At 49.9% G+C, this 13583-nt stretch overlaps 1 protein-coding gene across 1 annotated transcript in view; it reads right to left on the reverse strand.

Moving 5' to 3' along the window:
* The window catches only part of RAB6B (RAB6B, member RAS oncogene family), a 56516-nt gene extending 48343 nt beyond the window's left edge, over positions 1 to 8173 (reverse strand). The window contains exon 1 of the mRNA XM_074312860.2: positions 7717 to 8173. Within this exon, the coding sequence (XP_074168961.1) occupies positions 7717 to 7786 (70 nt within the window). The 5' untranslated portion in view covers positions 7787 to 8173. The remainder of the gene's footprint in view (positions 1 to 7716) is intronic.
* Between the last annotated feature and the right edge of the window lie 5410 nt (positions 8174 to 13583).

Here is a 13583-nt window from a genome sequence, read left to right on the forward strand (position 1 = left end):
AGGACAGCTCCATCCCTACTGCCTGGCAACCTGAGCCAAACACATCATCAGACTGATTAGCCAGATGCCCTGGGGGCAGATGAGAGAGGGCTGGGCCCGGGGACAGGAGGTAGCAGGAGAGGACCGTGCGCTGGGCGCTGGGGCATGCCGGATGAAGCTCCGGGGAAACAGCTGGCAGACGCCCGGCTCCTGCAGTCCCTCTAACCTCTGGGCAGCAGTACCGTCTCTAGGCTGGGAGTGTTACCGGCTTGCCATGCTATTCTGGGCTGGCACTGAATTCCAGAACCAGAGTTAGAAGCAACCGACTCCAGGGACACATCGAGAAAGCCAGAGATAGGATGGGGCTTATCTAACCACACAGCAGGCTGGTGACTGACCGGGGACAGAATCAGGGTTTCCAGGGCTCTGACAGCTCCGGGCCTAGAGGGAGGACGAGGCCAGGGGAAGGCTTACCCCACGGCAGGTGGAAACCGGTCACTTAGTTTGACTGGTTCCTCCCTTCCAGCATTTAGTTCTCAGCTAAAACCTGGATAGTGTCTTTCCTCCATGCGGTGGGCTAAGGGCTGACTTGGGAGGGCTTTAGCTGCCCCGACTCTCTACCAACACCCTTCAAATCACCCCAAATAAGCAGTTCATTCTGTGTAAGGATGGAGTGCCTGCTATGCAATCCACAATTCCAGCTCCATCAGACTCCCACCCGGAGACCCAGCTTCCTTCCTAGAGCCCCGCTGGCCTCTCCCTGCTCGGGGCCCCAGCACCCCCACCAGCCTAAGGGAATCAGAGGCCTCTCTCTTCCCACCCACCTTATGCTGTGATCTGTTGGTTTCTCCTCAGCAAAGGGCTTGGCACACGTTCCCAGAGAAGCATTTATAACAGACCTCATGTCCATAAGGCCTCAGTGGTCTTCTGTCCCACCCTCCCCTCTCCCTGGCCTGGGCCTGTCTCAGAGGCAGGAGGCCCAACAGATCACCTTGTTTCTCACAGTGACCTGGGCTCAAACTTCAGTCCTGCCACACTAACAGGTCCCTGGGCATGACCAGCTCTCACTGATCCTCTGCCTCCTGACCTGCAAAATGGGGTGAATCCCACATTTATTGCAGGGTGCCCCGTGTCGAGGCTCGGGCATAGTGGGTGCTCCTAAATGCCATCTGAGGTTAACTGGAGGAAGGACACAGGAACCCAGGAGGGTCAGCTCCACTTTGTCAGGAAGGACAGACTCAGTGTGGACCCCTCTCCATCCACCCTCCTTCTGAGGCCCTAGAATGACGACCCTTCCTAGGCACAGACGTGACCGAGTCACTCCCCAGCTGGGGATCCTCCACCAGATCCCCATTTCCTGCAGAATAAAATGCCAGCTCATGACCAAGCCAGCTTCTGTGACATCCTCACCTCATCTCCAGGGGAAGCTGGGTGAGCCAGTTACCCCAATACTGGAAGCCCCTTTCCCTGGGGAAAGCCCACTAAGGCAATATGCCCCATCACTGTACGCCTTCTGCACTGTGTCTCCAGCACAGAAGACGTACAACTGAGGTCTTCCTCCCTCCCCCGCCCACTATCCAGGCACCCGCTGGGGCTCCAGGTTGCCATTCTTTTCATGCATTTCCTGGAAGTAGCCTTTGCTGTAAAGGTTCTTTTCTGCACTCAGGGGCAAGGCATCATCTGCTTTCTCCTGGACTCCGGTATGTCCCCTGGGGATGTCACCACCTGGGAACAGGTAGTACCTGTCCCAGGACACATGGTTGAGTCAGATGGGCTTTGTTACCAAGAGACTAGGATAAATATTCTTTTCTACTAAAAATAAGTCACTTTACTAAACTGCAAGTATTCATAGGAGTGAACGTTTACTTTTTAAAAGATCTCACTCATTTTACGGCAAGAGTTACGAAAATAATAAATGGAATTGGAAATGTCAAGCCCCAAGGTGCAGTGAAGAACCTCTCTCAAAGAGTCCTTAGGAGTTATGACTTTTCATCTTTTCCTTCCCTGTTCCAGGAAGCAGAGACTGGGCTACCATCTCGGTCCCCTCAGGGTTTAAGGCTCTAGGCCTTGCCTGGGGCCCCACCATTTCCCAGCAGCCTGTCTTTTTAGCTCTAACAAAAATCTGTCCATATCAGGGTGTGTCTGGCACTTCTCCCATCTTCTCTTCTCTGTGGTCACAAATGGAACAGGATGAAAGACGGACCGTGGAGAAAATGCCCAGCACAATTTGTCAGTTTCCACCCTGATGTTTATGAATTTTGCTGCTTGCTCTACCTAACCTTTTCTCACCTTGCTCAATGGTTCTGTCCAACAATTTTTCTAAATTACTTACACTGAGACCAACCCCGCACATTCAATGGTCCATTCACTTAGCAATAGTGGAAGACACAGGGTGGGGAGGACAGGGACACCTTGCAGCAGGGATGGGACAGAGATGGGACCATCTATAGACTTGCCCTGGGTGAGTTTGCAATGCCAGGGCAACACCTACAGAGATGAATATTCATGGGCTGATTTTAGGGATATAGAAAGTAACAAATGGACAATGAGGTTATTCTGTTTTATTTGAAAGGGATTCATTCTAATTTGGGGCCTGCACATAACGATCATCGGATCATGCAAAAGATGGTAATTACTATTACATCTGCACAATCAGAACACATTCTGACAGTTCTTTTTCTGGTTAGTTCTCTTGTCTCTGTCATCAGCACTGAGGGTGTCACTTTTTTCTTACACCACGTACAAGTTCTCATCTTGGTGTCCACCTGATGCTCTCCCTCACCTGGCACACACCTCGTTAAGCAAATGAAGCAAAGGTTCTGGGTCCATTTGCAACATCCGAGGCTCCCTCTCTCATTCCAGACACTGAGGACGGGAGAGAAACTGGGAGGAGAGAAGGCAAAGGGAAGAAGCTGAGGCACAGGGCAGCTTCGTGATTCACCCCACGCCTCACAGTGAGCTCTGGGCAGCGTCAGGTTTGGATACGTCCCTTCCTTCCCCGCTCTGTTGGCCTCACTGCTTTCCTATAGGTCTTGAGAGACAGTGGTGGAAATGGGAATGTCAGGTTCTGTGAGATGAACTGTGAGTTGTGCATGACTGAGGCTCAATGACCCAATCGTCTGTGAAAGATTCTTAAGTGTTGCTGGTAAAAAAAATCTTCTGGGTTGAGAAAGCAGCAGGTGTCAGGATGAAGAACCCCATTTCCACGCTGCCTTGACTCACTTCGCTTTTAAAGTACTGATGGGCCATCAGCAAATCTCACACAGCGAGGATAATCTTATCATTTTCAAAAGGAGATAAGGAATGAGCACAAACCTCCCGAAGATGGGGAGGATGGACGAAAGATGAGTAAACCCTACTCTTCTTAAGGTGCTAAAATTTGCCTTTAAGAGGCTTAAAATTCAATTAGGGATTTTTGTACTTAGAAGAAAGAGTTAATAAACATTAAAAAATCCTGAGTCACCTAGACAACAGACAAATCACGGGGCAGCATGCTCAGGAAAAACCAAACACGGTGAGTGCCCAGGTGGGCTGGGGCACAGCAGAGCCAGCCAGTCTAGAGCTGGTGCAGAGAAGAAAACTTCTGGGATGGGCTCCAGGCACAACACCAGGCCAGAGAAGGGCTCCCTGTGTGGCCGTGGGTGGTGTGAGTGGCGGGAGGTGAGGCTGGGTCAGGCCATGGCAGAGAGGGTGAGCCCCCCAGGCAGTGGGGTGCCACGTAACTGGGAAGAATGGGAAGACATGCGGAAGCTGCCCTCATCCTGCTACTCCTCTATCCCACACACATTTTTTCTCCAGAGCAGGAAGAAGAACAGACAAAGTTCTCTGGAGAGGGCGGGCCCCATGCAAGACCTACTCCTTACACGCATCCCAAAGGAGTACCAGCCCGTTCCCTACAGAAGCATCTCTTCCTCTATGTGCTTCCAGAGTAGCTGTCACAGCTCTCACAACCCTTTACTGTAATTATATCCACAAATGTCTGTATTCCCCAGGGGACCATAAGTTCCATGAGGCAGAGATACACTCAAAGATCCGATTAAATAAATAAACGAATGATGGACAGAGGAAGGAAGAGACAGGGAAGCGGGGGAGGGTGAGAGGAGGGAGTGAACAAATGACTACAGGACCAAGTGGCCCCTGCACGCAGGGTCACCATGTTGTGCAACCCCAGGAACACGGTCCACATTGTGCACGACGTGGATGGCACCTGTCGCAGCACAACTGCAAGGGGCCGGAGGTGTCCGGTCAGAGGGAGAAGCTGGCCTGCTGGCCTGAGCCTGGGAAAGCAGCCTGAACTTCTTATGTCCATCAGTCTTCCGGCTTTAGCTGCAGGAGTCTCAGGGAAGGAAGATCAGAAGAGGCCAGAGCACAGCAGATATACCCACATCCCCTCTCCTCACTACACACACCGAGATGCCCTGAAACCCTCAGAATGCCACTAGAATTTAGGAGGAAGATGTGTGTCCTGCAGGCCCAGTCTCCTTCCTTAGACACCTACTAGTGCCTGTCTTCTTTGGATGCCACCAAGTGCCCCAGTCAGAACTGGTGTGCATCACCCCCTGTGTCCCCCACCACTGCCATGAGAACATGGGCATGACCAGCAGGCCCAGGGCGCCATCTGAGCACTAGCAGGATTGCACAGCCTTCCTACTGCAAGGAAACCCCTCATCCTGGGTCCATAGCACGCTCCCCACAATCCTATCCCTTGCCAGGCTGACACTGTCAGCCAGCCTGCATTTCATGGTCCAGGGGGCAACAGTCATTCTGCTGCCAGGAGGGAGTGCTCTCTCAGGAGCGGCAGGTGTTCTCTCCAGAGTGGCTCCTCAAGGGCTTCTCACTTCAAACCAGGACCCGGGCATATTTGAAGGCCTGACGCTTCTCCTCATCATTGGATTCCAGGCCAGGTACTCCTTTCTGGAATCCAGCTGTCCAGGCACAGGAAATAAGAGAGGGCCACGTCCTTTCAGGCCCTTCCCCTGGCCCCTTTCCATCAGGCTCAGCTCACGTAGGCAAGCCCAGATGCTCTAGAGGGCTCCATCAAACTCAGCTGGCCCACGTCCACTCCGTGCAGGTGAGGGACCTCCAAGGTCACACAGGGAGGGAGAGACAGGGTGGGGGTGAGGGCCAGGTCTCAGGGGCTCCCTCCACCATACACAGGCTGCACAGGATGCTGGCACAAAGGACCAACACATGCAAAACTGTGCAGGCAAGAAGGAAGCAGTGGCTGCGGTGGCAATTCCCCTGTCCCACCAAACTCAGAGAAGCACAAGTCCCTACCAAACTCAGGGACCCTGAAGGCTCTATAAAATCTAAGCTCAACAACCCACTGATGACACACCCTAGTGGGAGGAGGCTTTTCAAGGCCTAGGACTCCCTGTCAGGAGGGAACAGAGTGGTCAATAGCCAATCACACTGATGGCAGAGCCTTTCATCCCTAGTGACGAAGGATCAACAAAACCTGTTCCAAACCAACTAGCCCAGCGTTCCCCCCAGGTCACTCAACTCAGCCCCAAGCCTGGCCAGAAAGTGGCAACCCTCACCCCCTCTCAGGAAGGGTCCCCAATTCTGGACTTCCTCATTCACATCTTATTTTCCAAGGACATGTGGGTCACTGGGAAGTGGAGACGTGGGTTTTGCAGCCCCAGAAGTGTTAACAGCTCACAGTGGGACTCTTGGCCAGCCCTCCTGTCCCTGGGGCTCAGACTTCCCATCTAAACACGCCGGGGAGGTGGGGCCTCCATCTCTGAGGTCTAAGCTCTCATTTCTGTGATTTTAGAAGCAAAGGGGGTTTGCACGGCTCAGCAGGAGCCTCAGGCCATCGGGGATTCTGAAGGAACCCAGAGTTTTCACTCAAACTCACCACAGGCGTCCTCCTCATCCAAGCCCTGCCCCTTTACTGAAGCATGTTCAGACTCAGAATAAATACGTTTGTTGAGAACCTACCAGGGTCCAGGCACCTTTGAGAGTCACTGGGGAAACACGAGGGGGTTCGAGAACTACCCACAAGTAATCATTTCAGAGACATAAACTGAAGCTCAGCAAAGCCTCGAAATCTAATCAAGGCAACACACTAGGAATTCAACTCCCAGGCTGCCTGATCCCTGCAGAGTTCTCTCCCAGGGCTCCAGGCCTGGAGAGACCAGCACTGGGATGTAAAGACCCCCGAAATCCCTCGACGCATGGGGAAGAGTGAGCTCTGAAACTGGACTCTATTAAGATCACACTCAGAGTCCAGGACACAGGGCTGGCTGGCTGATTTGGTCTTGTTCTGAAATGCCCAGCTTTGCCCCAAGACGCATCACCATGTTAGGGCCTGACCACCTTCTGATACCCTTCTCTGCACTATCCATTCCAGGAGATGGGCAGCAGACAGGAGACGGCCATGTGAGCGCCACAACCCACATGTACACACACCACAATAGCACTGTGCCCTGAGCCAACCCACTTCTCCCAAGGTTGCCTGTGTCTTGGCCCCGTGTACAGAAAGGCGCCACACCCTCTGCACTGGACTGGTCTGCAGAGCTAGAGCTGGGAGACCTGCCCCAAGGGAATGCCTTCTCCCTGAGCAGCGGTGGGCAAGGCCCAGTTGTCTCCCTGCAGTCCCAGGGTGAGATGTCTCTGAAGGAATGCTCTGAGAAACATTCGTTCCTACAGGTGTCACAGGGGTCCATGCTCTTCAATCTGGTCTTCCCACCTTGGGATCAGCCTGGGTTTCAGATGTTTTCCCAGGGGAGGCTGCTAGCATCTGGGAAGCCACTTCTCTCCCCCTCCCCCCGCCCCTGGCGGGCTGCCGCGATGACCTCCCCTCCCCCAAGAAGGGCCTAGCGCTGGGAGGTGGGGATGGGAAGAACCGCTGCCCACGTGCTCTAGGGAGGGGTGCTGGGAAGCGAAGCAGGGCGTGTCACCTGGTCCTTTCTCTGTCCAGCGCCAGGCTTCACGGTGGCCTCTTGGTGCGAGGCGCTCCTGTACCACCCCCCAAATCTGCCTCAACTAGGGTATCCTCGCTGTCATCATCCTGACCCCTGAGCCCCAACGAGGCTAACACATGCCGGTGAAGGGCAGCGGGTCTAGAACCTTCTGTACCCAGGGTAGTAGCCCGGGTACATAAGACCGGGGATAAGAGCCCTGTTCCCCCCACAGCCGGGATTCGCTCCTTCCAGAAAAGACAGGTGTCCGTCTTACCACCCCGCCCCCAACCGCGGCCGTCTGCCCCAGGACCTGGACGTGCCAGAAATTACGCATGGTTGCAGGCAGGGTCCGCAGGGAAACTCGCCGCTGCATTGGGGTGGGGGGCGGCCTGACACTGGCCACACCTTGTTCTCCAAAGAGGGGCGTCTGTCCTCCCCTCGACACCCGCCAGCGCCCCGCCACCTGCGCGGTCGCCCGCAGCCGGTGCCGCAGTGCGAGTGAGCCAGCGAGCCCGGCGCCTTCACGCCTCGGCCTGCGCCGCCGAGCGAGCCGCCGCCCTCCAACCTCCCCGACCCGCTGCACCTGCCCCCGCACCCCAGATCCCACCCGCACCCCCACCTCTGGCCCCAGAGCCTTCTCGGTCCTTACCCTTGGCACCTCCCCTCTCCGGCCCCGCTCGAGCCGGCCCCGACCTCCACATGCCCATCCCTCCTCTACCCCGGCATGGAGGGGCCTTTCTGAGCCAGGTCCGGGGGCCCCAAGGGGGTGGATGATTTGGCGAAGGGGGTCGACTAGGCGCCAAGCCAAGAGAATAAGCGAGGTACTTACCGCTCTGCTCCCCCAGAAACACCAACTTGAATTTTCTCAGTGGGTTCCCAAAATCTCCCCCTGCGGACATGGTGCTGGCAGCCGGGACCGGGAAAGGAGGAGGAGAAGCGAAGGAGCAGGGAGGGAGGAGGAGGGCAAGGGGAGGCGGCCGGCGGTGCGGGAGCCGGAGGGGGAAGGGCTGGCTGCGCGCGTCCCTGCCTCCCTAGCTGCGTCCCGGCCCCGGCCTGCGGCTGCGTGTCCGGCGGCGGCAGAGGAGGAGGAAAGGAGGAGGAGGAGGAAGGCTGGGCTGGGCTGGGCTGCCGCGGGCGGCGCTAGCTGCGGAGCGAGGATCGCGCTGTGGACGCCCGAGCGCTGCGCTGACAGAGCGGTGCGGGCGGAGCGGGGCGCAGGGACAGCGCGCGGGGCGGAGGAGCGCTCTCCGGAGTCGCGCCGCTCGCCCCCCTCCCGCCTCCCTCCTCCGCCGGCGCCTGCGCTCTGCGCGCTCCCCAGCCTCTGATGTCATGCGGGGCCCACGGCGCTGCGGGGCTGAGGGGCGTCTGTCAGCCCACCCGGAGGCCGCGCCCGGACGGGAGAGAGCCGCCTCGCCATGCCTGGATCAGGCCCCGAATCGGGCCGTCTCTCGTTGCCCCTCTATGTCTGTCTTCCCCACTCTACCCCCTCCTTTGAATCCAGAAAAATGGCATTAAACTATCAGGGGACATTTGCTTCTGGTCTTTAAACCTGAATGCCACTCCTTTCCTCCCCCTCGCGCGACACTGATGCACAGCGCAGCCATCCGAGAGGACGGAAAGGAAAGGAGGTGTGTGCGAGTGAGGGAGGGAGGCACGGGAGGTGTGAGCCAGGGTGTCAGGGTGTGGTGGACCGTGCACGCGCGCGCGCGTGTGTGTGTGTGTGTGTGTGTGTGTGTGTGTGCGCGCGCGCGCGCGCGCAGAGGGCTCCACCGTCACCCCGTGTGGTCTCTGCCGTCCCCCCCACACACATACACACACACCCTCCAGGCCCAGATCGCTTCTCTGGGCGCCTATGTGGGGCCATAGGCGTTCCAGTAGACCTGGCCCGCAAGAGAGGAGGCACCAGTAATGGGCGCACCTACCTAATACCAACCGCTCCTATGGATCATTTTATCCTAAATTTGCTGCCCCATGGGAGAGAAGGAGCAATGAAGCCCCAAAGTCAGCATGGCCATCTCCAGGACAATGCCCTGGATTCCTTGACCCTGGGGCCACAGGATGGACAACACCACTCCTTGCCCTAACAATTAGTGTATCTGGGCAATGAGCTCCAGGAGGACAGGACAGTGACTTCTCATTGTCTCCAATTCACCTGACCCATTTAGGCGCACAGAGTAGTCCTGAGCCGGCAAGAACAAGGAGCAGATGCCAAGCGTCAGAAGCGCTCTCACACTCATCCTGTGGCATTCTGATTGTCTTAACCGAGGTTTTACAAAGCTGCCTATTACTGTCCTGCCACCATGTGGTCCCTTGTTTTGTTTTGTTTTGTTTGTTTTGTTTTTTGTTTTTGTTTTAAGAGCTGTTCATTTTCACTGCGGTATAGTGTTCCATTGTGTGACTGTATCAGGCTATCCATCTATCGTAGAGGGACATTTCAGTAGTTTCCAGTGTTTGGTTATTACAGATATTAGTGTTATGAAAATTCTTATGCATGTTTTTTGGGTGAATATATGTGCCCAATATATATGTATATTTCTTCATGATTGCTAAATCATGAAGTATGTATATTTTCAGATTTAGCAGATATTTCCACCTTTCCAAAGTAGTTGTACCAAGCACCAGTGGTGTACGATAGTTCCAATGTTTCTCATCCTTGTCTGCACTTAATATTGTCAGTCTTTTAATTTTAGATAATCTGGTGGTTTTGTAGTGATTTCTTATAGTAGTTTTAATTTGTATTTTTTGAAGCCTAGGGTGGTATCTTTCTCCACGGAGGATTTGCATTTTGCCATGCCAGGCACTAGGAAATCCTAGCAAACTATTATTTCCTTAATCCAGTTTCAGAGACTGAGCTGATTTGAAGCTGGACTGAAATCTTTGTGAGAGCAGGTCTACTTGCAGCCCAAACTTATTACCATGCTGCAATTTTTTGACTTCTCATCCCAACCTGAGGCATTTTCCTTTGATGAGTCCTAATCTCTTCATTTTTCACTCCATTCCTTTGAGATGGGGGTAAAAAAAAAAAGAGATGGACTAAAACACTGGTCAGGCTCTCAGCTGACTTGCCCAGAATTAGCAAATGCTCCCAGGGCAGAAGCTGTACCTTTCTGGATTCCCATTTTCTCCAAGATCTAGGCCCACTACTTTGTTCTTTTTCCAATATCTTCAAGTATCTTTTTAAATAACTGACTAGTTTTTCCTGAGGTCCTGAATGAATTACCCATTCTTCTATCAGAAGAGGCACAGGGTTTATTTTTATTGCCTCTTGTTCCTTCTTCATTTTGTCAACATTCTCTCAGATCTTTGAATATATTTGTTATATTTATTTTACTCTTGATCTGTCTGTGGTATGCACTGTGTTCAGCTGGTTGTATATATTTTTATAGTGGTTTTACTCTTTAGGTCTCTACTGATTTTGCCTTGTAAGCTCGTTTTCCTGTGGTTATCAGCTGCCCGGTCTGATAATGGGTAAGGGATATGATGAACGTCTGTTTTTGTCCCTCCTAGTGATTATGAAGGAGAGTGGGGATGAGCCCCAGGATGGAGAGCCTCACGTACTCCAGAATTGCTACTCAATGTCCCTCTGCTTTCATTTCACAGAGGATTTTCTCTAGTCCAGGATTTCTCTTCAAATTCTTTGGAGAAAAAACAAAACGGCACTAAAAGAAGACCAGATCTTTAGAATGGTCAGTCACCATTCATGAGGAGATCAGCCATCGTCCTTGAAATGGCCATCTGCCACCCATGATGGTTTGGAGGAGAAGGAAGTAGAAGAGTAAATGCTGGGACTTTCTTTAGCTGGCATTAGTTTTTATCAGAATCTCGTCTCAGCATGGCTCTGATATTACTCTGAGCAGCCAAGCCAACACTGCTGATTTTTTTTTTCCTTCAGTGACAGAGGCCACCAGTCATCTTCCCTGGGAAATGTGGGAGAGAGGAATGAACAGAACTTAAAATCTCTCCACAACCCTTTTTTCCCCACCTCTATACCTGCCACCCTCACTTCAGACTGCTCCAAACTTCTCACCCCAGCTTTAGTCTCCTCAGGGATTACAGTTTTTATATTAGTTCCTCCATCTCGTTTCTGTCGTTTCTCTATCGTTGGGTTTTTTTGGAGGTAACGAGAAGACAGGGCTAATTCACTCACTTGTCAGGCACTATAGTATCTCTCTGTCTCCTTCTTCCCCTCCTTATCAGTGTTACTGTCTTCTTCCTTCTTCTTCCTTTTTTTCCCCTTTTTTTAACTCTAGGTTTGATTATAGTTTCCTTATCTTTACTTTGCAAATTACTATGCAAGAGACTCTTTAAACTTTATTTTTATTTCTATACTCTTTCCTCTTCATTTGTTTTGACTTGTATTTTTCATAAATAGCCTTGATTCAATCATTCTAGCTGGGAACCACTCACCTGAGTGGGAAACTGAGCTTCTGTCACTCAAGTTCTTACTGAGGTCCATTGAAGTGGAGCTTTTGGCGTGTTTAACCTACAATAGGGGTTGGGGATGTAAATGTTAAACTACTGTATGTGTAAATTGGCAAGTCACATTCAGTGCTGGCTGGATGGCTTGAGAGCTAAGCGGTGAGTGAATTGATGGAGGGTAAGGCCCATAATAAAAATATCAGGCCAATGATGGAAGAAGTCAAAAGGAGTTCAAATATGGGCAAAATTTCTGCCTTGTGATCTGAGGTTGTAATCTTTGCTGATGGATGTTCAATAAAGAGGGAATTGGTTACTGTAAGAAGCTTAGAAGTTTCAGTAATTGGGGAGACCGTTAACAGAGGGCTCTATGTTTAATAGGATACCATAAGACCAATAGACTCTGTAGCAAGAATTTTCATATGAGGGAGAGACAATTAGGGTGTGAGCTCACAGACCTCCTATTGTGCTCATGGAAGGCTGTGGTGTTCTCCTGATAGTTGGGAAATGGAATGAGATTAGAAGAGAATGTTAGAAGGAGAACACTCCTTTATTGTATGGAAGGACTGGGTTTCAGAGTTATCAGTGATTGGGTAAATTGATAAACTGGTTGGATGACTAGATGAATAGAAAGGATAAAGCATCCATGGGAAATCGAATGTAATGGAAATAGAATGGATTTGTGAATGGGTGGCTTTGTGGGTGAGTAGATGGGTAGATGAATGTCTGGATAAGTAGATCTATCTATGTATGTGTCTATATATGGGTGGATGGATGTTGGTAAATAAATGTAGATGAATAGATAGATAGGTGAATGGAAGGATGAGGGGTGGATTGATAGATGGAATAGGTGGAATGTCTGGAGAGATGAATGGCTACATATATATGTATATAAGTTTACATCATGTGTGTAAATGGAATAATGAAGAAGTAAGTAGATGTTTGATGGATGGATGGGTGTAACAGTTGGTTAGATACAGAGCTGCCTAGGTGTGATGGATAATGAGCAAGTGTATAAGTGAATGAGGGTAATGGATATGGATAGATGACAACAGGGTGAGCTTGGAAATTAGCAGCCTCACTTTGCACATTAGCTGTGTGACATTGGATAAAATCTTTTAATTTCTCTAAACCTTGGGAAAATTTTAAAGATTCAAGAAAAAATAAGTCACAAGTTAGAGTGAAAAATTTAAGAGGAAATATTATTGAAAATAAGCACTTAAAGAAATAAATATCATGAGCTGGGAGGGGTAAAGGTCTTATTTGAAGTTAAATTTCTGTAAATCAAAATGAAGATTTCAGGAGTGGAGAAGCTGTGGTAAGATTTGGAAACATCTGAAATAATATAAAACATTTTACAAGTTACAGTTATAAACTAAAAAATAAATACTATTTATATAATAACATTAATATCATAATATGTGAAGATGTGGGGGAAGGTAAAGAAAGGTTCTGGATTTAATGTCTGCATCTTCCATATCAGGGAGTCAAATGATAGTGCCTAAATTGACGTATAGGAGGTAATAAAAGCGATTATTCTAATCTCAGTGTTTTTTCCTTCAAAATCTTTTTGTAGTTATAGAAGGATCTTTAAAAAATACTCTCTTAAGGTGAAAAAACGTTTATTTGAAATTGCATAATTTTTTCAGATTCCTTCGGATTTCTTTTTCAAGTTTTAAATACAAATGCAATTAAATGCAATAACATTACAAATAGCATATAAAAAAACAATCACATATTTATCAAAATATTTCAATATATCTATTTAGTCTTTCTAGAACACATGCATGAAAAGATGTCTAGAATGTCCTCTTAATATAGAGGCTAATTATTTATGAGCAGTGGCATTTGAATTTTTTTAGCCTCTATGAGTGCTTGAATAATTTATAATAAGTATGCATTCTTTTTATAAAACTCATACTGGTTTTCCTTCATATAAAAGAGAAAAATTTTCAAATTAATTCTCTGCTTAGTCTAATCTTGTCATCATTACTTTAAGTAGTTTATTTGCAAGAGTGCTGTCTAACCTTCCCCAGTTTAACTCTAGGCTTACTGTTAATTCTCTTTGGAATGTAACCCTTAACCTTGAGGCCATAAAAACTGCAATGCTTGTTTTATTCTGCATGTTTGTTCGAGAAAAAGTGTAATTATTAAGATGTTTGTTATAAAATTATGAATGTTCATCTAGAGTCGCAAACTTTGATTTATGGTAGGAAATTGAATTTGCTCACAACGCTTTGACAAGTAATCCTTAACTATGTCCTGTCTGACCTTGTTATA

Source organism: Rhinolophus sinicus, chromosome 5 (genome assembly GCF_057876585.1).
Source record: "Rhinolophus sinicus isolate RSI-liver-muscle chromosome 5, RSI-T2T, whole genome shotgun sequence".
Lineage (NCBI taxonomy): Eukaryota > Metazoa > Chordata > Mammalia > Chiroptera > Rhinolophidae > Rhinolophus > Rhinolophus sinicus.